This window comes from Rissa tridactyla, chromosome 8 (genome assembly GCF_028500815.1).
Source record: "Rissa tridactyla isolate bRisTri1 chromosome 8, bRisTri1.patW.cur.20221130, whole genome shotgun sequence".
Lineage (NCBI taxonomy): Eukaryota > Metazoa > Chordata > Aves > Charadriiformes > Laridae > Rissa > Rissa tridactyla.
In genome coordinates, this window is record NC_071473.1 from 24,041,541 (window position 1) to 24,064,317 (window position 22,777).

Genomic DNA, 22,777 nt, shown 5'->3' on the forward strand with positions numbered 1-22,777 from the left:
TGTTCAAGGGTTGGAGTGAGCTTTCTCTAATACCTTAACAAGTCCTTTGCTGAGTTAGACTATCAAGTTTGAATGAAATTCTGTCTCTGGGATATTGACGGCCTGGCAAGTGCTAAGTACAGAAACCATTAATTCTGTTATTTCATTGACTAGCCTATCTCTCAAGCCAGATGCGTGCACCAGAATGGCTGTCTGGTACCTGGACTGTACATCTTCTGGAACAGGGCTAGCTTACCTACCACTTCTTTGTGTAGTACCCAAAGAAAATTTAGGTACCCCGATTTTATTTTTAAGGTTTGAGCTACAAATAGACAGAATTTTGCTTAACTAGCAAAATGTGGAGCTAGAATCTATGTTATGTATTATTGAATGCTCTCTGGCTGTGTATGATAGATCTTTTTAAAGTGGAGAAGGGCCAAGACAGTAAAAAAAATAATGAGGTCTGTCAGGAAAAAAAAAAGGAAGAGGGAAGAGCTCTTCTGTAGTCTAGCTTATTAAACAAGCATACAAACAAAAGTGGTGGGATTTGGAAAATATTGTTGCCTTTGGCTTGAACAATTATGAAAGGAATATTAAATAACCCAGAAAACTCGAAAGTTCTGTTCTTTTCTCCCATCCTTTTTCACAATCTCTCTCCTCTACCTTACCCACCTTTTTTTGCTCTCCTGTCTCCACTAATAGGTGCTGCTGCTGATTGATATCCAGGTTTCTTACATCAACACCAACCATGAAGACTTCATTGGCTTTGCAAAGTATGTATATAGGGACTTTGTTATAAAGACATTGTCAGTTTTTTTTCTTTTAAACTAAGTTTAAAACACAAGTCCTGAAGTGTGACAGTGAAGATGCAAGCTGCAAAGTCCCAAACATGCAAGAGCATGGGCTTTCTCAATATACATAGTATTGAACTCTGTCCCACTTGTAGGGGATTCTTCACCCCAGTTCACAAGCCCCTGGTTTCATTGAAGCGGAAGCTTATGTCTTGGTCTGGAATCGCATGCATCTCAGGAAGCAGCTTTGGCAAGCTGATGCCCTCACTGTATCCATTTTAGGATCACAGAAGTGTATAGTATTGGTGGTCTTTCCACATTGTTGCGAATGCATATTTTGGGAGCTGTGATTCAGTGCGACACAGTTTTGCTCAGAGTAGTGGATGTCACCGAGTTATAAGTGTGCTTGCTGTTTGGCTGTAGAGAATAATAGTAGCAGAATGCCCTGCAGGGGCTGGTTTGACGTTCTCCTCGCTTAATTGAACAGGCTGTGAGAATATCCTCCAGAATGTTCTCTCTCAGCTTCCAGCAATTTGTGCCTCAGGGACTTCATACCAACATTTTGACACTAGTAAAAACATTAAAGATGTCTTCACTCTTTGAAGAATAAATGTTCTTTCAGTCATATTTATGCCATATTTGCCATAACAGTGTTTGGGATCACAGCAGATTTCATCCATGTGGGGTGCTGGCAACAAAGTTTGGCACCACAGTGTGTGTTATACTATGGCGTATTCTAGGTAGCGCTGTGAAGGAAGGTCTACGTCTTTGGCAGTATGCCTTGAAGGTTTAAGACATGGAGTTCAGTAAACTGAGAGGGGAGAATGCAAAACCAGGCACTGTTTTATGTGTTTGGTTTGAGCAACTTTCTGTAGAGTTGTTTGCAGGTCCTAGATATCTTTATCAGTTCTCTTGACAAATGACAGGATGTTGTAGGAATGGTAGCTGGCCTTCTAGAGGTCAAGATAACAACCTGCCTGCTATTTACTTCTCTTCATCCGTTTCTGACAGGAAAAAGTCTGCTAAAAACACTCCATATATATTCATGGTGTGTGGTGTGACCTTGGGAAGTCACATAGTCCAACCTCCTGTTCAGAGGAGGGTCAATGCTGAGTTCAGACCAGGTTACTCAGGGCTTTGTCCAATCAGATCTGGAAAACTTCTAAAACTGGAGATTCTCCAGCCTCTCCATGCAGCCTGTTCCAATGCTTGCCTCTCCTTCTGTGAAAAGACTTTTCCTTGTGTCATGTTGTAACCTTCTGTGTTTTATAGTCTTGGATTCCGGAATGCCAGGTATATCTGGAGCTATTTTGTTATGTTTCTCCCCTGGAAAAATCCCCCTCATGGATACTGCTGTAGTTCAGTCCACGGTCCTCACTGCTGTGTCTTTTCCAAGGAGTTGCAATGTCTGAGTTCAATTTCGTGGGAAAGCTGCTTCCTCTTTTGCCAGCTGAGATCTAGAAATCCCCAGCTGCTTGCTGTGTGTGGGATATAAGCAGATAACAAATGGCTCTTCGCTTAAGTTCACTGATAAGTTTAAGCAAGTGTTTCTATAGGTTGAAACTGATGGGAAGTATCTTTGTTGACTTGTGCTCAATTGGAGGAGAAAACTTGGATAACTAAGAACAATTTAAAATGTAAAATATATTTATTTATGAGGTAAACAGTAGAGAATACACATTTTAAACTATAATTCTATTATTGTTATAGCAATTATATTAGAACTGGAAAATGAAATAATTTTGGATAGCATAAGAGCTTCTGCAGTATCTAAACATCCAGGACTTATAGATTCCCCAGATTCCCTAGGGTTGCATTTCTTTTGCTGAGTCTTCTAGCCAGTTGTCTCATGTGACTGTAGTGTTTTATAAGTCTAAGTCCTGTCAACTTTGCTCATAAGAATGAGAGCACAGGACATTTCAAACTACCTTGCAGCATTGCAGAGCCTAAGGCAGGTACAGCATGATGTGAATTGACTCGAGAAGGAATTAAGAATGCCTATTTGTAGACAACTTTGCATAGTTATGAAACTGTGAGATCTTAGAATACTAATGTATGTCTCATTTAGCAGAACGAGTGGCAAAATGTTGGGACTGGGTTTGTTTTCAATTGATGTAACTCAGACATAGCTACGTGCTTCAATCTACATAAAGTAATTCGTATTTAGACCAGTAAATAGAGGACCAATTGCTGGGCTATTTCTAAAAGGCTTGAGTTGCTTAGTATGATGTTAGTGGTCTAATTATCTCTCCTAAAGTGATAAAATAATAAAAAATAATAAAAAAACCCAAACAAAACCAAACCAAATGAATGGCAATGAGGTTTCCTAAAGCTGTCTCCTGTGTGTTTCTCAAACAACAGATTGAAATTGGTGAGGGGTTAGTGCTGTTTTGTTTTTTTTCTTTTTTTTTTTCTGCGTGTGTGTTATTTAATCACAATTTATGCACCAAAGCTTATGCAACTCAGATGATGCACCAGAGGCAGGCACTATTGTTTGGTCAAAAGGATCTGGATGATTGAGAGCTAAGCCCAGTGAACAGACACATGGAATAAACAACCTTGTGGATCTTCTCATGGACAGCCTGTGGGCTGCTGGTTTGATAGAGTGTGGTCTGACGGGCAGGATCAGAATTGGGACAGGGCTGAGTTTGGTGCTTCAGCAGTTCTTTGGAACAGCAGCTGTGAACAAAACAGTTGCAGCACTGGCCCGTAGGCTGTGATCCAGGCATGTCTTTCTTACTCTTTCGGAGTGTTTGTAGCTGATCTAATATGTATGCTGCTTTGTTCAGTTCATCAATGCCTGCTGAAATGGTATAATCTAATCCAAACAAAACTTCCTGTCACCAGTGGCTGCTCTGGTGGTCAAGTAGCCAAAGCCTGCTGGTTGAACACTTTTTTTTCCCCTCTTTCCAGCAAAATTTTAATTTTGTTGCCTAACACTTACAAACCACCACATAATGCAAATGCTTTTAGAATTAATGGCAACTTTTATGTTTTTGAGACAGGAGTGTGTTTTGTTTCAGGAACTAAGATTGCCAGAGTTCAAGAATTGAGCAAAATATTTAAAATATGTTTTAATTTCAAATATGCTCCGTTCTTATAAGATTCCAGCTTTTTGAACCAGCTTTGTGACGGCTTCATCCACTGGTTATATTTACACCCTCAAAGTGCATATAAATATTAGAATAATATCCAAAACAAACTGTCAAGACAAAGCTATTAAGGAGCCTCCAGCAGGGGAGGATTTTGTTGTATTGCGCTAAATAACAGAAATGGCTTGCTTTTTGTCTCTCTTGAATATTTATTGAGGCTAATGTTTCCAAAGTGACCCGCATGAGCCATAATTTCTCTGTTCTTTTAGTAACCTTTACCAATCCGAGTAGGATGTTGTTACAAAGGAGATGATTAGTAGGAGCGGTCTGCTGTGCGTGTCCCTTCTGTCCTAAGCAGGCAAATACAAGCAGACATACCTTTACTGTAAGAAAAAGTAATTGAAATATGCACATATATGCAATGATTTTGCTGTGTTTCTTTGTTACTCTAGATTTCTATGCTGGAATCAGAAGTAACTATTACTGCTCAAATCTGTCCCTCGGGAACTGGCTTAGCTCGAGTTTCTTCAGTATAACTCTTTTCCTCTGCTTTCCTTAGTGCCCAACAAAGAAGCAGTCAGGTTAACAAAAGTGCAGTGGGAAATCAGGTAGGCACCTAACAGAGAATGGATAATGGCATGCGCAAGTTAATCCCAGCTGTTTGGTTTTCTTGGCTGTGTTTATTTGTTGTAAGTGTATCCATATACCTTCTCTGCTTCAAACATATGTAAAATGCATCATCATCATCATCATCGCCTTGTTTTACTGAATTTTTTTAGAGCCACCTGACTTCCATTGTTAGCATTTATCCTTTAATATCTCTGCTACTGCTTGCAGTGCTGGTTAGCGTTTTCCCTCCCATGCCATTTAGTGCATTGAATCTTTCATGTTACACATCAATGTATTTTGTCATTAACTGTAAACTTGTGAATTTCAGAATCCAAAACACTGGTGAGTACTTGCTTGTGTGTGCTTTTGTCATAGTTGTTTTACTAGTTCTTACGTGTTCACAGCTTAATAGCGGTGAAGGGGCAATTCAGCAAGCAAAAGCAGATTTGCCTCTACCTCTTCTGAAAACTTTCAGTTGAATTCACAAAGATGTTGGCTATGTACCATAGTCCTCTCTCAAAGTAAACAAAGAATAACTGCTTGATGGTCTCAGAATAATTAGCGTTTTCACTGAGATTCATTAATGAAATTACTTGTCTGTTTCTTGTTACCACATAAGAATACGGGATTGATTCTGCAAGATGCTAAGTGCTCCTAAGCTTTGCTGCTTTCTTTGCTTTTGTGTGGGCCAGGGGCGCTCAGTACTTCACGGGATCAGTCCTGTTTTTTATGAGATGAAAATAATGAAAATGCTACAACTTTAAGGGTTTCTGCTCACTTTGAGGGTTTTGCAAAGTCTTAAAAGAAAGGTGATGTTATAGAATTAATACATACTTTAAAAGGATATAAAAAATTCTCATAAAAATAAGGCAATGAAATTTTGTATAAATAATTACCCAAATTGAACATCTTCCTGCTGTTTTCATGTGCAATTTGGTCAAACAATGCTGAGGAGTGAAAGGTCAAGGGTTTTCGCGTGTGATCGCTGAGTTTAGAACCCTCGAGTAATAAACCTGAGACTTCAGAAAGTCTCCTATTCTGCTGTTGTCGACGAGAGTTCTAGCTTTTTTGAAAACTTAGTCTTTATTGTGGGGATAGAAATCCAACCTCTTCCTCCCACCAAGAAATTGCTAGTTATTTTTGAGATGTTAGTTAAAATAATCCGTTATCTTCTTGGATGAGATGGTCCCCTGGAGCCTGACCATCATCAGTGGCATTTTTGATGTAATATACGGTTTGGACTGAAATGAAAAAAGTTGAAAGGTCTAAACACTGAAATGGCTTCAAAGACTAGTCTCTCTCCTCTGAGGAGAGATTTCCTTCTTATCTAGCTGTGCTGGAACATGTGTCAAACACAACAACCATCATCACTTTGGAGTGTCCCATAAAAGGAAAATCGACCAATTATCTGACTCTTCAAAAATACACAAATAAAATGAATGATTTTTTAATTAAGTGAATGTTCTCTCTCTAAAGAAGTGGAGAAAAAGCTTGGCATTTCAAATTAAATGTTGAAACTAGGTTACTTTCGGTATAAAGGACTTTGCTGAACCTTTTATTGTAAATATAATAAACAGATATTTGTGAGCTAATTGTTTGGAGTTGAAAGGCATGAGAAAATGTTTCTGAAATAAAACTTCATTTTTGCAATTTGCTATTTCAGGGAACCAATCTACCGCCTTCAAGGCAAATTGTACGAGCTAAGTTCTGTAAGCTTTATTGTTGCTTTTCCATTTAGCTTCTCAGAGGGCAAAGTTTGTCTCTAACTCATTGGTTTGTTGAATACTTGCTACTAAACTACTTAATGTTAAACTGTCTTGTCTGTAACATTTCCTCAACCAAGTATAATTGCAGTTCATCACCTAACTGCTACTAACCTGCTGTTACAAGTATGAACTAGTATAACTTAATGTTATAGAAAACTTTAAATAAAATTAATACTTTGTAATTTACCGAGTTTCTCACACTAAAATGACTAATTGATGTTTATTTTATTATATAACTGGAAAGCAGTATTTATCTGTTTAAGTGCCTCTATTTATCGGAAACATCTTTTTGAAAGGTGGGCAAATAAGTTTCTGGTAACCGAAAGGAAACATTAGCTACTGCTTAAATGACCGTGCTGTTTATGGGTACAGGTACTGTTACTGGTATTTTGTTTATACGAAGGAATTACTTCTATGGAGAAAAAGAGTTTTATTGTTAGACTTAGAAATATTTAAAGCCTTTTTAGCATTCTTTTCATAGCACCAGGAGGATCAATACATCATGGACAGACTCCTTTCTAACCCTTCCACCTCATGAGTAAATAAATATGTGAATGCCTTTAATATTACTAATTAGAATTAATTGTCTAAACAGCGGTTAATTTTATAACAAGTTACTCCTGGTTCAGTGATGGTTAGGTGTAAGAGTAAATCTCTGTATCATGTGCATTCTTTGGTAATAGCTATGATGAAAACACATTTTTCCGGTTTGTTGCCACATCATCAAATTACATTTGTTATCTTTTCAAACAAACTTAAACTAACGCTCAATAAAGGAAAAAGGACCAGGTGGCACTGATTCTAACAGCAGTTGAATTGAATCTCTTGGGAGATCAAGATCATCAAGTTTTGCCAAAATAGTGGGATGCTCATTTGCAATCCATTGCTTTTCTTTTTTGTAGCTTGCTTTGAACTGGAATGATGCAGATCACTAGTAACTATTTCTGTGTATCTCAGAAACGAGATGAGCGCAGCAATATTGCATTTTGGAAAAAGTGTAATGCCAATTCCCATTAACATGTTTTTGCTCCGTTTTCCTCTACTACTAATTTATACTCTCACGCTTAATCTTTGGCTTTTTTTGTTTGTCTTTTCTTTGCTACCGCCTGAGGTTTTGACCTGACTCCACAAAGTTTCTTTTTAAGCCACAGGTTAGTCTGTCTTCTAATTTGCTTGAAATAATCAGTGTAATGCTTGGTTCTACACAGCACCCTAGCGAGGTCTGGTTCCTGAAAGCCGACCCACTCTTAACTGTGTATTTTGTGTGTCGAGATTAGTTTGGATGACTAAAATTTAATTTAAAGCTCCCCTTCGTGATAAACCTTTGAAGATGAAGGTGAAGGTGTCATCCATGTGCCCAATTGATACTATCTGTGTGAGAATGCAAGGTACTCAAATTATAGAAGATTATATATAATTTATATGAAATTCTGTTTCATGTTTTTACATCTGCGGCAAAATCTGCTGCTGTGCTTGAACTAGCCCCTGTAATTGGAGAAGAGATTCCAGTCACTGTCCAAGTGATTTGTAGGTTTGGGTTCGAAGGCTTTGTTTAACCTGCCTCATTTACACCTTCACGCCAGCAACCTGCTTCGGTTGTTCTGGACACATGTAGCATTCAGACCCCATCAATTGGCCTGAACTATTGTGCTGATAAGTAACTTTTTCTGCTAGTAACCCCTTTTTCCCACCCCCCCCCTTTTTTTTTTTTTTTTTTGCGCTTTTTAATCCTGCTTTGTAGCATACTTTGCTGCTTCTTTTCTTCAGATATACTGAAATCCTGTTACCTTGCATGACCCAGGAAAAATATGTGTTTACAGAATTTTTTTAAGCAAGTAGATGGAAATGGAAACTTGTGCCATGGGCAGTGAGGTGGTCATGAAAAATCATGACAAGGCTGTTCTGTTAAGAAATGTCAGTATTTCTGTAAAAGACGTGGTGCCCATGAACAACCGCATGATGCTAAATTTTGAAATTTGAAATACTCTTGAATAAGACGTGCTGATGTTGAATTTTCACCTTATCGAGACTAGAAAAGTATTGCTGTTCTAAGTGGCCTTTAACTGTACTTATTTTTTAGGTTAAGATTCCTTTATGATTGACTTAATCACCTCAATCTTTGTTTAACTACATTTGGAAGCATGTTTCAGTTTTTCACTACTGAGTGCTTTGCTTCAGTAAAGACTAATTTTTTTCTTTAAAGTAGGCATGTGTTTAGGACTTAAGCTACTGTCATTATTTGAGAGTTATGCGATATATTGTGCAGTGATCTTGGGGGAAGCAGCATCACAAGATCTCATTTGTATTCAGTATCAGAACAGATCTGAGCAGTTTGTGCTCTGACATTTGGCAAATTACAGCGAAATACAGGTTTCCTCTCTAACCTGTTGTTCCTTTTTAGTCTCTGTAGTGTGAGGATCTTCATAATTGAACCCAAAGAACCCAGGATGCCTCACAGAGTAGTTTTTGCATTTTTTTTTTTTTTTTTTATTCTCTCAATGTACTTACTATTTGGTCACACGTGTTGTTATGAGAGTGATTAGAAGATAGAGTAGTGCTGGGAGTTGTGTTGCGTGTTCAGAATTATTTCCATGGAGCTACGTAACATAAGTTTAATAGAGAGTTATGTTAACTCAGCAAATGCTGCTGCTTATGTTGTTGCGGAAGTAGCCAGTCTTACGATTTTCACACTTGTATTTCTGTCTGCCCAGCCAATTTCACTTACCCCTCACTTATCTTGAAATCACCTTTCAAATACTTCTTTTAAAGAAATGGAACACTTTCTGATTCTCTAATGTATTTCTTTTACAAAGACCTTATTTAATTTAATGAAATGAATAAGCCATGCAGCAATATGTAAAATGTACCTATTGTGTCAAATCCTGCTTTCCTGTTTATCCATGAAGTGGTGGAGAATAAGAACAACAGATATGATTTGGGTTTTGTGCAGCTGAACTATCAGAAAATGACTTCCTTCTGGCTTGTTCGTGTGCATTCGTACCCTCTTAGTTTCATTTTTCAGACACCCAGATTAGATATCAGGACCCTGAAGGAAGGAACTGTGTCATCTCTTGTTCATCCTGTACATGGAGTCCAGCTACCGGTCAGAATATTGTCTTCATTAGCTTCTGGCAATGCCCATATTTTTCACCTTCCTGAAGTTCATAACTCGTGTCACTAGTATCCGGTTTGCACAGAGTGACGTCTAGAAATATGATAGAAAATATTGAAATGGATCTCTTAAATCCAAACCAACCAGAAAATGAACTAGTGAAAACAATAATGAAACACGCTACTTTCATTTTTCAAGCTGAACTACTATACAACACAGCTAACACAATGGTTTTAAAAAAAAAAGAACAACTCCCCCATCAGAGCTTTTTTTAACTTCAGAAGTCTCTTTGAAAAATCTTTGCTGCTTGTTGCCTGTGGAAGGATGGTTTTTTCTAAAATATAGCTTGAGTTACCTTTTAGGAATTGGCTGGAATCTAAGGTGTAATTCAGTTTCTCTGGAAAGTAAAACTGTGTTGCTTAATCTCACTTTGTTTTGCATTTACGTGTTGATCCAACATCTCCCTCCTCTCTGACCCCAGTGCTGGTACTGAGTAGTGCTTTGAAAGCGTAGCTTTTTCTAGTTAATAAAATGTGCCTGGGAAACAGGAACAATTCAATGGAGAAAAAAATGAGGCTTAGCACACCAAGCTCATCTTCCCTCTCTTGATGTCCCCTGGAACTGCTTCCAAGTATTTTGGGTAATTATGATCTGTTTTAGTGTCCAGGATATTTTAGAGGACACCAGGCCCTGTTTTCTCAGAGGGGTGTAGATAAACAGGTCTAGGAATTTGCACATGAAAAACACGTACCCAAGATACTGCTCTAGCTTGGTGCCGTGCTCTTCATGCCGTGTTGTGTGGGAATGACAGCTGGATCTAATCCTCAGCACACAGGATTTTTGAGGAAACAACTGGCAAATTCCTTCCTTTACAAGACAGTGACCAATGTTTGTATTACAAAGTCAGCTTGTTTCTGTCCACACCCCGTGATGGTTACGCGTCTATGGGGAGATGTGTTGGGCTGGAGCAAGACAGTCTTTTGGAGCTATGCAACTAATGTAGTTCCTACATTAGATGTATTAAAAGCTTTATTACTTCTTAAATGGCTTGTATAGTTTAGATTTTAAAATCTTGGCTTGGTCTGTTCTGAGACCTCTACCACAAGTGTGTTCTTGTCGAATTGAGAAAATTTGACTCAATTAACATGCTACAAAGCCTATGGTAATGATGAAGGAAAGCACTGAATGGTGTAAGCAGAGTGCGCTACTTTCCTTTCCTTTTAACTGCTCATCACCTGTAAGGTTCTTGAACATGCTACTCGGGTGTTTCTCACTGGTTTCCTTCCAGAAATCACCTCTTTATCCCCACTGTGACATCTGTCTTCAAATCTTTTACCCTGTCAAGTCTTTTACATGCGTCCGAACCAGTTTTCAGTAGCATGCCGGCCTGGCTGTCTGTCCATCATGTACGTGGCTATGTGCTTTATAGGAAGCAACACGGCATTTTCCATTGCAGAGAGCCTGGGTAAACAGCATCCTTTCTCATGGTATCTTGCTTCGGTTTCTTTATAATGCAAGAATAACCACTTTAGCACATTTGCTGTGAAGTATTTAGTCTACTGTATAGATATAGCTCAGCTGGTTGTGGAGCTAAGTTCAAGTGTCTGGGGAACCTTAATTTCCAGGGCTTTGCCCAAAATTTCTTGTGTTTGCATTTGTGTAGTTCAGTGCAGAAGAAAAATGAAATTAGCTTGGTTCCACAACTTGTTCTGTGGCAGCTGCCTGAAGGCCAGTACGCTGGCTATAGATGCGTGTTGCTTGTTTCCTGTTAAAAGTTCACTTCAATAAACACCTTAAATAAAATGAGGATTTGATGGGTAATCAAGTTTTTATCAGTATATTTCCCTTAATATGCACTTGGACAAGCATTCCATGTCTATTTGTGGACATGCCCCCTCTCCACCTTTTTTTTTTTTTTTTCAGTGAACATGAATATTAGAAATGACGACGAACCTCTGCATTAAACCCTTGTTAGGCTATTTTATCTAGTCAGCTCCAACTACGCTCTTGAGTCGCTCTATGGGAGTCATGTCCAGTTCTCTCATGGCTTATTCAGTCTTCAGAACCAAATCAATGTTTTCTTAGCAATTTTCTTACAGGCTAAGAACCCATAGACTGTTTTTGGATCTTCAGTGCTTTTCTTCTTCGAAATGAAATTGATGCTCTTGGATTATGTGCATTACCAATACTTTTACCAGCTTTTCAGGTGCAACTTCTGATCTCTTTTCTTTGGTTTGGTTATCAAATATAGAACTTAGTCCCTTGCTTAAGTCCATGCTTATGGGAATTTTGAGGGAGTTCTGAAGGGCTTCTCTGAGCACTTCTTTCTATCTCAAGACTTCAATGGCAAGTAAAGGGTGTTGCAGTGGGAAGAAGCAGAATAGCTGAGGTTCCCTGCATCTGTGTGACTGGGAGAGTTCTCTTGCCTTGTTCAGAGTATGATAGGAAGGACCATTTGCTTTCTCATATATATATTGGAAAAGAATAAATGTTCCAACAAAATCGAAAGTTTCTGTCTCATTCCTCTTAAGTTTTCCGTTGTCCCTCTTCCTCTTTGCATGAGGTACCCTCCTGGCCTAAGTATTTACGGGTATGCTTTCCCATCTGTTCTTTCATCTTTGGCTTGTACCCATTTTGTAAAGCTCTGCCTTACCCATTTTTCCTCGGATTTTTATTGCTGCCTTAGGGTTCCTACCCCCCACCCCCCTTTTCTTTTTTCTCTTCTACCTTATGAGGGGAAAATAGCTCTCATATACCTCTCCTTACCACCGCCTCTCTTAATTTCAAATTAATTGTAGAATTTTTCACTTGATTCAACCCCTTTGGAAAATACCCAATGTGTGTCAGAAGCCACTTGTTTCACCAGAAACTAGGTGCTGTTCCTAGTGTCCAACTCTACAAATGACTTGAACAGTTAGACTAGGACAGTCATATATAAATTGTGTGGACTTTTACAATGCGTTATTATGCAGCAAACAAGTGTCTTCAAGTTTACATGATCCTTCATTCATTCCTGCTTGCTGTAAGTACGCACAATCATACTCAGGCTCCTCTCTTTCTCCAACCTTTTGACTGAAAACACTGTATTCACTTTATATTTGGTTTGGTTTTTTTTTTTTTTTTTTCTCGAATGATAGGAACCCACAAAATCTCTGTTTTGAATTTGCCAGAGACTGAAAAAATGCACCTGTTCTTGTTTTCTGTAGCAAGTCTTTATTTCAAAGAATGTATGCAGCAGCAGAATTATGTCAAGTGAGCAATGAACTAAACTTGTGCCCGACTGCACCCTCTGCACAGGTCATCCGGAAAGGCTGGCTGACCATCAACAATATTGGCATCATGAAAGGAGGATCCAAGGAATACTGGTTCGTTCTAACTGCAGAGAGTTTGTCCTGGTATAAAGATGATGAGGTAAGGAATGACACACTTCTTTCTACTGGCGGGGGGTGGGACGGGACACACGATATATTTGTTCAGTCTTCTGATATCAGCTTAAATTATTAAATCAGCTTGTACAGACTTTGAACCGAAAGAATGTTTTAAGGTTTTACCTGCCTCCTTTAAATTTTCTGGTTTTGATTCATGGAGAATGATGACCCTCTTAGACTTCTGTTGAAATGATGATAACATAGGTACAGGGTGTTGTGGGGGGGTGTTTCTGTTTGGTTTTTTTTTTTGTTTTATTTTTTTCCTCTCTTCCTGTGGCTTCCAGATATTGGTCTAAAATCTTTTGGAATGTCCTGGTTATTGTCCTGTGCCTGTTTGAACTGTTCTTACGCTTGTACTGTAAGTTGATCATAAATTGTCTACGTAAAGTTACTCCTAAAAGTAAGTACGTGATGTAATGATAACAATTTTTCTCCAGTCTCATATTCTGGGAGGCTGAAAAGCCTGTCTGCAGAGTTCTGGAGCTGGTTGGTATGGATTTTCAAATTTGCTACTGAAAATCCAAAAAATGCATCTTGGTAAGAAATGTCACTGCTGTCAGTAATCTGAGGTGAGTAATACGAAAACTGGAAAAAGCATTTCTCTGATAAACAGGATATCTAGGTTGCTCACTTTATTGAATATATCAACTTCACAGTAAAGCCTTTGTGTTTTATTTAAAGGCTTGTGTTGGTTTTCATAGAAAAATTGGGCTACACTTAAAAAACCCCAAACTGTTATTTTCTGATTTTTTTTTTATTTTTAAATTACATGTTTTCAGCAAAAATTTAGTGATTTTTTTTTTTTAGCATAAACCAGTTCGTTGGATGAAAGAGGCGCAGGTAATCAATCTTTCCAGTCAATCTTTCCAGCTTATTCTGGCTTACCCCAACAAAACATGGGGTTTGTTGAGGGCAACTGTGCAGGCAATTCATATTCGGTTTAACTTATATAGTATTTTGCTGCAGTGAGATTTTCTAGAACCACTGGGGAGAGGTCCTGCAACGCATGTACTTAAGCCAGAGCTCTGCTGAGTCCTGCAAGTCCAGAATCTGATACTTATCCTTGGTAGTTACATCAGTGATAATGCTGATGGTGGAAACTGCACTTGTACAGTAGGTTTTTTTTCCCCTGAGTCAGTAGCCATTTTGGGATAGACCTTAAGATTGAGGGACAAATTAGATTGATCTTGAAGATTCTGCCCGTTGCCCTTTCATTTAAGTTTTAAAGGGATTCAAATGTATTTACTGTAACAGGAAAATCAGTGCGTGTCAGACACTGGGGAGGATCCAAATGCTAGGTGTCAAGAGGGGAAGTTTTATTCTCAGATTACTGAAATACAATTTGAAGTATTATATTGCAATGACATAAAAATGAATCAAAGAGAATGCAAAGGTACCTTTATGAATATGAAAATTTGAAGCTGTTGTATTTGTGATGTAACTTGAAGCTACTAGAACTTGTTGTCTTAGATTAGCTACTGGTAACTGTAACTACAATAATTGATGTTGTGAGGTTAACACCCCTTGCTATGCTCCGTCTCAAACACTTGGAGGTGCGTCTAAGATGTGCTGTGGCAATTTTTGAGGTAGTTTTGGTGTTGCTTTTTTGAGTCTGATCTTTGCTTAGTGTGTGCAATATAAAAATTCTTGAAAATGTTTATGGAATGTCTTCTGCTGTGCACCTTCAAAAAGAAATTGTTTTGATAGTGTACTAGAGAGTTTCACCTGGGGATCTTGGAATAGTACATGGAGGGAATTGGCCACTGTCTGATTTCTATATGCATAGTTTAAAATATTGTCTCTTAATTGCCAATCAGTTGTGTTTTGAGGGTCATGAAAATAACAGTAGTTCATTCAGTCCAATACGGGAAATTATTCAAGGATTTCTTAGAGTGGTCAGAGAAGATAACAGCATAGTGTTCCATGCTTTGCTGGTGGAAGAAGTTCCTCCTCAAGTACAGATTTGCCGTATAATTTGATTATTCTGTCCTGGGAAAGAGTTCAGAAAGTTTGTTTCTATTTGGTGGTTTTTTTGTTGTTGTTTACTGGGCCTTTCTCAGTAGGTTTTCGAAAACTAGTAAGCTCTGGCTTAGATACTTTCTGAAGATGGTTAAAGCCACAGCTTGACCATTAGGTTAATCAAAAGACCAATGACTTGTTTCAGAAACAGAACTACTGACTTCTAAAAATAAAGAAACAAATATTTGATCTCCTGGCTGAATTCTTATTTTTGTAATTATGTTTCTTCTCCTTAAAATGTTCTCCTGGCTTTCAGCTTGCTTTGGTAGTTGTCACATCCTGTTCTCAGATAGTTACTGAAATGGCTGCAGGCTGGTGTATTTCCACCCTGGTACGGTACGTAGTCTTCAGTGATGTGTGAAGTGATACCCGTGTTTATGTGTCTGGACTGTGCCCGGGCTCAGTGCCGCTGTGAGATCCTAGGGAGATCCGATCTCCCATGCCTCCCACTTGGGCCAGTCACTCCTGCAGTGCTTGCACAGTAGCGAGAGCCTCTCCATCGGAGCTGGGGAAGATGCAGAAGGTCAGGTCTCACTCTTTCTCCTGCCACAGGGTTCATTCTCCCTGCCTCTCTACCCCTGAGTAAGTAATGTTGTAGCAGCTTGAGTACCAGTGAGCTCTGACAATGTTCTTTACAGAGCTGCAGTGCTTGCTGGGACCTCTACGGCTGTGTACCCCCTCTAGTGTAAACTGAGCCCTTTTTCTGTAGCCTGGAATTTACTCTGAGATTAAAATCACACTCTGAATGCAAGTGGTTGCTTGCTAGTGCCATTAGAAGGACGTAAATTATTTCCTTTATTTGTGAGCTGCAGCTTTTATAAGTGAAGAATCCACAGTGGAATGCATTCTGAAGCAAGTTACTTTGGCAAAAGATTTCAAAATTTGTTGTATGATAGCAGTATCACAAAAGAAACAATTGGTTTCTTGACACGGTTTTGTTGCTGCTGAAGCGTACTACAGGATTTTATTCCTGATGAGATGGGAATCAGTGCCTAAGAACGCTTTTGAGGCATATAATTATGGAAATATCAAGTTGGTGTTTGAAGAGTGTGGGTAAAGCAGTTACAGTATCAGTTACGTGACTACTAATCCGGATTAGTTTGTGATCCTGCATACAGTTGCTTGTGTTCATAACTTTGTTGCGTGACCAGTACCATGACTTTGTGCTTTTTCCACTTGCTTAAAATTAAGCAAGGACAATACTGTGTACCACTTTGGGGCTGTTATAAATAAGTGCAAGACCTCACAAATACCAGTTTTCTTTCGTAGAGTATTCCATATAATACTAGCTGAAGTATTATAAGGCATACCTACACAGAAAATATTAAATCTGAGCATTTTAGCTCTCGGTTGTTACTGCTTTGTTAAGAAGCGCAAAAAGCTGTAAACTTTTGTGCTCAGGTTCGTTTGAGAGTCAACCTGCAAATTTGAAATTTGTGAATTAGCCACTTTATGTTAGAATAAAACGGACTTTGGGAATGTGGAACGCCATTCTTGGTTGTGAATCGAAACGCTCTTTGTTGTAAACAAAAGCATGCCATTTGTAAAGTGGTGTAGCTTTTTTTACAGGGTATGGTCAAAGAATGTGACTTTATTCTTTCTAAAGCATCCAGAGATTTCACTGGCATTATTGGTGTGCAAAGGATGCCAAGCTAGGCTCTAGGAGAACTTCTGAAAATGTGAAATTTACAGCTTTTAGAAAAATCCCCTTATTTCCAAATAAAATATTTTCATTCTGTTTCAATAGGAAAGGAGAGTATTATCAACATCCAGTGATAGATGCAGTTTGTATTATAATTTCACAGTTTGTTCCCAATTGCAAAATTCTGTGTGGTTTGGGAGGGAGATAGGAAAATAAGTGAGGAGGTGAGAGAGTGGAAAGGGGAGAAGTTACTGTAAGGTCTACCATTGTGTCTGTTTATAGAATTAACTTGCCACACAACAAGCTGCTCTCGGCTTCTGTGGCTAGCAGGAATGTTAGTGATTTTTATTTTGACAATAATCTAAGAACAGGAGTTGCTCGAGTTATGCCTGAGAAATAAATGGGAGAACGAAACATAACAATGGTGCCGCAAAGCTGCGTATAAATAAAACTTATTGTTAGTGAGTTAATGAGAACAACTAGGAAAAGAGTACTATAGGAAGCACAGTAAAAATTTCAGCAGTGGGTTTTATTGTATTTTATAGGCAGTGTTGGTTTGACTCTAGGTGGGTTGCAGTACGCGGCTTGGTTACTGACCGGCCGTCTGAGATCCAGAGTGACTCTTGGCTGGAGCTGTTGGTGAAGATGCTCTGGTGTGTCAGAGCGGTTTCCCACTGGCGGCCGTCCCTCAGGCTGGGTTGTCATGCGACTGCCTGTCTGTGCCTGCTGTACAGGTGAGAGGATGTTCTGCACAGCAAGTGTAGACAGGCAGACACATGACAACTCCGTCCAGCCAGTCCCTTGGAGCCATCGCCGCTGGCGTGCAACACTTTGTACCATTCCGGTTTGGGGGGCTTTGGAGGGGGGGGAAACACACATAACAGAATTGAACTTTACAACGTTGGGAGCTGTAGAACAAGAACAGAACTTGATTTTATTCGGAAAAGAAGCAGTTTGGTACATTGGTTATCGTTGCGCTGACATGTATCAGAGATGCGATTTCAACAGGCTGGTCACACTGAACATTTGGAAAAACAAAAAAGGATTGAAGCCATGGTTTATTTTATATGCAATTCATACAGGATTCTGCCTGCATATTGTAGTCGCACATAGTAATTTAACCAGATGGTTTTACTCTTCTCGGAAGCACAGAAATACTGAAGTTCAAGATAAAGGATATGTTTATACAGTACATATTTTCTAGAAGCAGATAAGTACAGTAATCTTGCATGTTAAAAATAAAAATCTTTCTGTATAAATGGAGGAAACCACTTGCACATTAACCCACTTAAAGGGAATGTGCTGGAAAGAACACTGGTTGCATTTTATATCTATTTTGCCAATACGTTAAAGCTATACACTTATAATGACATTTCTTTAGTATTCTGCTTTGCATATTATTTAAATTTAGCTTTCTCTCAAAATCTGTTCTTCATAAGGGAAAAAAAACAACTTCACAATTTCGGTAAGTCTTTCAGTTGAGCATAGACTATTGTATAGATGAAAAGCATGCAAATAGCATCATTTCACATCACAAGATGCGCTGCTTCACTAAACTCTCCTGTCTATAAAACACACCCAGGAACTGTAATCCGATTCTACAGTTACATTTGTAGCATCACTGGGGTGTTGTTTCGAAAGGTATAAAACACATTGGAAGCTTAAAAAGGGAAAAGAATAATTGTGTTACATTTCTATACAGATGAAATGATTCTGGTTTATAGTGGTGTTCTTAGATCGCTGTTGCTCGCTAGTGCCACCACAGGTAAGCAACAAAGTTGGGCTTTCAAACCATCCCATACAGAATAGCAGCAAACCACTTCTAAGTTTCATCCTGAAAACTGATTATAAAAGGGATGAATTTACCAAAAGGCTAAAGGTGGGGATAGTGTTGAGGTTTTAAATTAGACTAATAATAAATTAATATGTAATTATTCAGGTGTTTTACCTCTAATCATTATTTTGCCATAAAGAAAAAAAAATACATTTTAGCTAATATACAAGTTGAAGCGTGCAAATTAAGTTTATCAGTTATATGAATAAAATTTTCTTTGAACCAAACAAAGTGGAATAATATGTCGTAAAAAAATAAATCAAGCACAAAACATGACTAGCTAATTCAGACATGGAAATTTAATTCTGAGACATTAAATAGGTCTTAAAAAAAAAATGAATCAAGCACAAAACATGACTAACTAATTCAGACACGGAAAGTTAATTCCAAGACATTAAATAGTTTTACTTTGACTTTATAATAGGTTTATTTACATTTTTGTAGCTCTAAGTAAAATTTTAAATGTATGCTTTAAGTTGGCATGTCTTCCTACCCACTTAATGATTTTAAAGAAAACCCAAAGTGGCAAATTAGAAGTACTTCTAAAATAAATATAAGACACTGCCTGTTTTATAGATTTCGTCAAATTTAATTGCTACAGTTAGTTGTTAAAGGAATCGGAGATCTTTAGTCTGGGAAAAAATTAGGTCTCAGTTTGTGTGTTATGGATCCTCCTTGAAATTGCAAAGAATTGTACAGTAAAATTCCTTGGCAACCTATACTATAAAAGGATTGGAAGAACGAAAGTATGCATTTTAAGTAAGAGGCTTTCTACTAGCAACTGTCAGGGAAGTTGTGCAGGGAGTAAAAGTTGTAAGTGGAAAGATTGTGTGGCCTTTCTAATAACTGTACACAAGGAGAAATCATCGAAGAGTCAGGAAAGAGCTTTGCATCTTGAGCTGAGGCAAATTTATTTTGCCTTCAGTCAGTTCATTGCGTACCACTAATGACTGGGTAGTGATCCCCACTTGATTCTTAGCTAAGAACTGATATTCCTTGAAATTGTAGCTAAACAGGCTAAACGTTTTTGTGTGCTGTATCTGATTCATTGGGGCACTAAAGGGCTAGAGAATATTTTGGAATCCTTGTAAGAAAAAGAAAAAATCATCTTATCATTGCCAATATTATATTCACAGAAACCTATATTAAGGATTTGACTTTAAATATTGGTAGCTTGGAAATGGAGTTGAGAATTGTATTCTCTCCGACTGTGAATCAGGACTTTTTATTTAAGGGCAGGTTGTTATTTTTAGATACTGTTTTGCAAAGCAGCGTAAAATGCAGTACAGAAGTACAGTAGCATTATTCAGGAAAGTTTCATTCTGAACTGTGGCATTTCCTGTCTTTTTGTAGTTTTAAACCTGACCCTTAATATTATTTCAATTAGGATTTTTTATTATTTTTTTTAATAAAGTACAGTTCAGGAAGCAAAGCCTTTGGCAAGTAAGTTATGCTCTTGATTAAAATTCATTATTTTAATAAACCCACCCACTAAGATTTAGGGTTTTTTATTTTCCAATCTGCTTAACAGATTTTGATGAAAAGATTATAATAATTTAACATTCTGTTTGGAAGTTGGGAATTTTTAGGCAAGTATTTTGTTATTTTTGATTTTAATATTTTTCCATACTGCAATGATACTTGGGTGGTCTGCAGAAACGTCTGTGGAGGCACGGCGATAGTACAGGAAGGGGGGGGGGGACAAGGAGCGTGGAGAGGGTAGCGGTGCCTGTTAGGCTTCTGAAAATACAGATGTGTTAAATAGCTCTGGTGATGGCCATACAGAAGATAACATGCAACTTAATGACAAGGCAGAAAAAATGTCAAATGACATGGTTTTTCTTTTTTTTAAAGTAACTAGTTTTTTTCACGTTTGGATGCTATTTGATCTATATTTATTTCTGTGAAGTGACTTTCCCCCACCCTTCTTTGTTTTCTTTTTTTTTTTTAACATTAAAGGAATATATAGAAAAGGTTTGAAATATTTTCCCTATCTGATTTTGTTGAGTTTACAAAAAAAAAAATTGCGCTCCTTAAAGATGAAAGTCCATTATATTGAAACACCTATTTAAATGTTCATACTGGCTTTAATTTGCTTTTCACGTTTTTGTGCATTTTATATTAATATGAATTGTATAATTTAGTTCATAAACCAGGCTTAAGCATTGGTATTGTCCAGGTTTTACAGAATTCTCACCACGATTTAGCATGCACTGGATCCCGCTAATTTTTTTTAGTCATTGCAAAAAAAGTAGTTTGTTCTTTTTGGGTTTTTTTCTGTTGAAATATTTGTATACAGCTATCTTGTGTTCGTTGACATGCATATTTAAAACCTCTGCTTTTATAACTATGGCAATCTTTTCTGGAGGATTATGCTCAACTAGAACTGGTTTCAACTAAACCAGCACTGTTTTAAGAACCACAGAATCAGTTAATTCACTTTGAAAATGTTTTGATTGCTGAGCTGAAGTAGATATACTTCCTTATTCATTCCTAACAATACAGGCTTTCTTTCCATATCTCTTGCTTTGCCCGATGCATTTCCCGCCCCCCCCTCCCCCTTTCCAAGCCCCATGCCAAGGGGGCCTCCTAGATCTCAGCCTTACAGTCTAAAAATGTAACTTTGAAGACTCATGGGTGTATGGGAGGGGAATCACTTCCTAAATCCAGAAAGGTCATTTAAAATAAAGATTAATGCAAATAGTGGACTTAGAGATAAGTGAAACACTTAGTTCCATATATTTTCATTGTCTTTGCTTATTTAGCAAAAGTTAGCGCAGACTGTCTTCAACAGCATTTTCACCGAGAGCCTCTTACTGCCTGGATAACAATACTTCCTTTCTTAATTTCTAGATCAGAATTATAAAAAAAAAAAGTAGCTATGCAAGCAAGCACTAGATAGAAAAAAATATTTGCAAACAATCATATTCCCCTTGAAAGCATAACTGAGCAAGTTTCTTAACAAGATTTGAAAACATTTTTCTACCGCTTAAGCAAAATCTGAGTCAAAACTTTTCTGATTTGCTACGCCTAAACCAGCAATCATACTTAAAGAGAGGTTGAGAAATATTAATGCAAATTTGAATCTGGTTCCATCCCTTTCATTTCTCTCTGTCTCTTCAGATTTTCTGTTAATAACTGCATTTAACCGTTTGTTGTAACTCCACTTTAAAGTAGAATGAGAATAAAAGTTCAGTCTACTCACATTATAATGGATTAAACCCCACTAATTTAATTCTGAAGATAATCTTCTGCGAAGTAAAGGAAGGAGAGGGTGGGTAACCTCTAAGTGTACATAGACATTAAAATAGAATTCTTTTAGTGAAAATCCATAAGGTTTGATGGGAGGCTAAGGGAAATGACAGTGCTAGGTCTTGCTTCATAGGCTTTAAGGCAGCCAGTATAGACACAGTCACGCTAATGCTACGTGACCATCTCTCCCCAATAGGACTTCTATTGATTATTCAAGGAGCAATGAAAAAGGTAATAATAATAATAATATACATATTTTAAAAAAAATATTGTATAGCATCAAGGCTGTCTAAAATATAACATGCATTCTGCAAAATTGGCTGCATATTTATGCTAATTCTTTTTATCGTATAGCTATTCAAAACCTTCCTGGCAATAATGAGCACCATATAGATGGGATTTTTTTTTCCGGTTGCAGTAGTTTGTTACTAGTGTTAACTTTAGGGGAGCTGACTCTGGAGTTCAGCTGGTATCAAATTGCAGCCCAGACTTTTTGTATTATTTTGTCCGTGGGGATTTCATTCAGCCTGAGGGTTTTTTTCCCCTACCAGGACAGCTGGAAATTCACCAAAGCAAACTTCTGCATTCGTTTACAAATTCCATTTTTATCAGTGGGATTCAGGACAAAGTAACTTATCATTTTGAATGTTAGAAGAAATATCAGCGATACAAAGTATACATGAAAGCGGCAACAGTCAATCTGTGCTGATCACTTATAGGCAATGGCCAGCCAGGTATCGGGATGGAAAGCTGTTTGTTCCATTTTATTTATTTATTGTTTTTTGGTTTTTTTTTTTTCCATCACATCCTGAACTTTCAGAGGTAATTTTTCCTGACAATCAAAGATTTTGTATTCTACACGGCAGGAGCCTAGCATGGAGTAGTCATAGATTTCCTATGGTTTCCCTCCCAGTTTTCATTAGCACATATAGCGTAGGTTACTTGTAAAGAAGTTTCATCTGCATATCAAAATCTAAGTACAGTTCTCCCAAAGGTGATCTAATATAATTTACAATAATTTAAAATAATATTCATGCATTTTTTCTATTATTTTATTACTCTAAGAGAAAATAATTTCTTAAAATTGATCTTCCAATCATATTTCACAACAGGAGCTATTCAGATACATACTTCTAGCAAGCCTTTTCTGCATTTAAAAAAAAAATATTATATACTCCGTAAATATTTATACTGATTGCTACAAGTAAAAAAAAAAAAATAAATTAAAATTACCTTTTTAGTTTGTGGGGGGA

At 37.6% G+C, this 22,777-nt stretch overlaps 1 protein-coding gene across 7 annotated transcripts in view; it reads left to right on the top strand.

The window, feature by feature from the left end:
* The window catches only part of DNM3 (dynamin 3), a 184,157-nt gene that overhangs the window by 40,568 nt on the left and 120,812 nt on the right, over positions 1–22,777 (top strand). For 5 of the 7 annotated variants that reach the window (XM_054210653.1, XM_054210652.1, XM_054210648.1 and 2 more), the window contains exons 12-15: positions 682–752; positions 4,422–4,470; positions 6,135–6,164; positions 12,647–12,760. In XM_054210653.1, the coding sequence (XP_054066628.1) occupies positions 682–752; positions 4,422–4,470; positions 6,135–6,164; positions 12,647–12,760 (264 nt within the window). The remainder of the gene's footprint in view (positions 1–681; positions 753–4,421; positions 4,471–6,134; positions 6,165–12,646; positions 12,761–22,777) is intronic. The other 2 variants (XM_054210651.1, XM_054210650.1) reach the window with 1 other exon arrangement.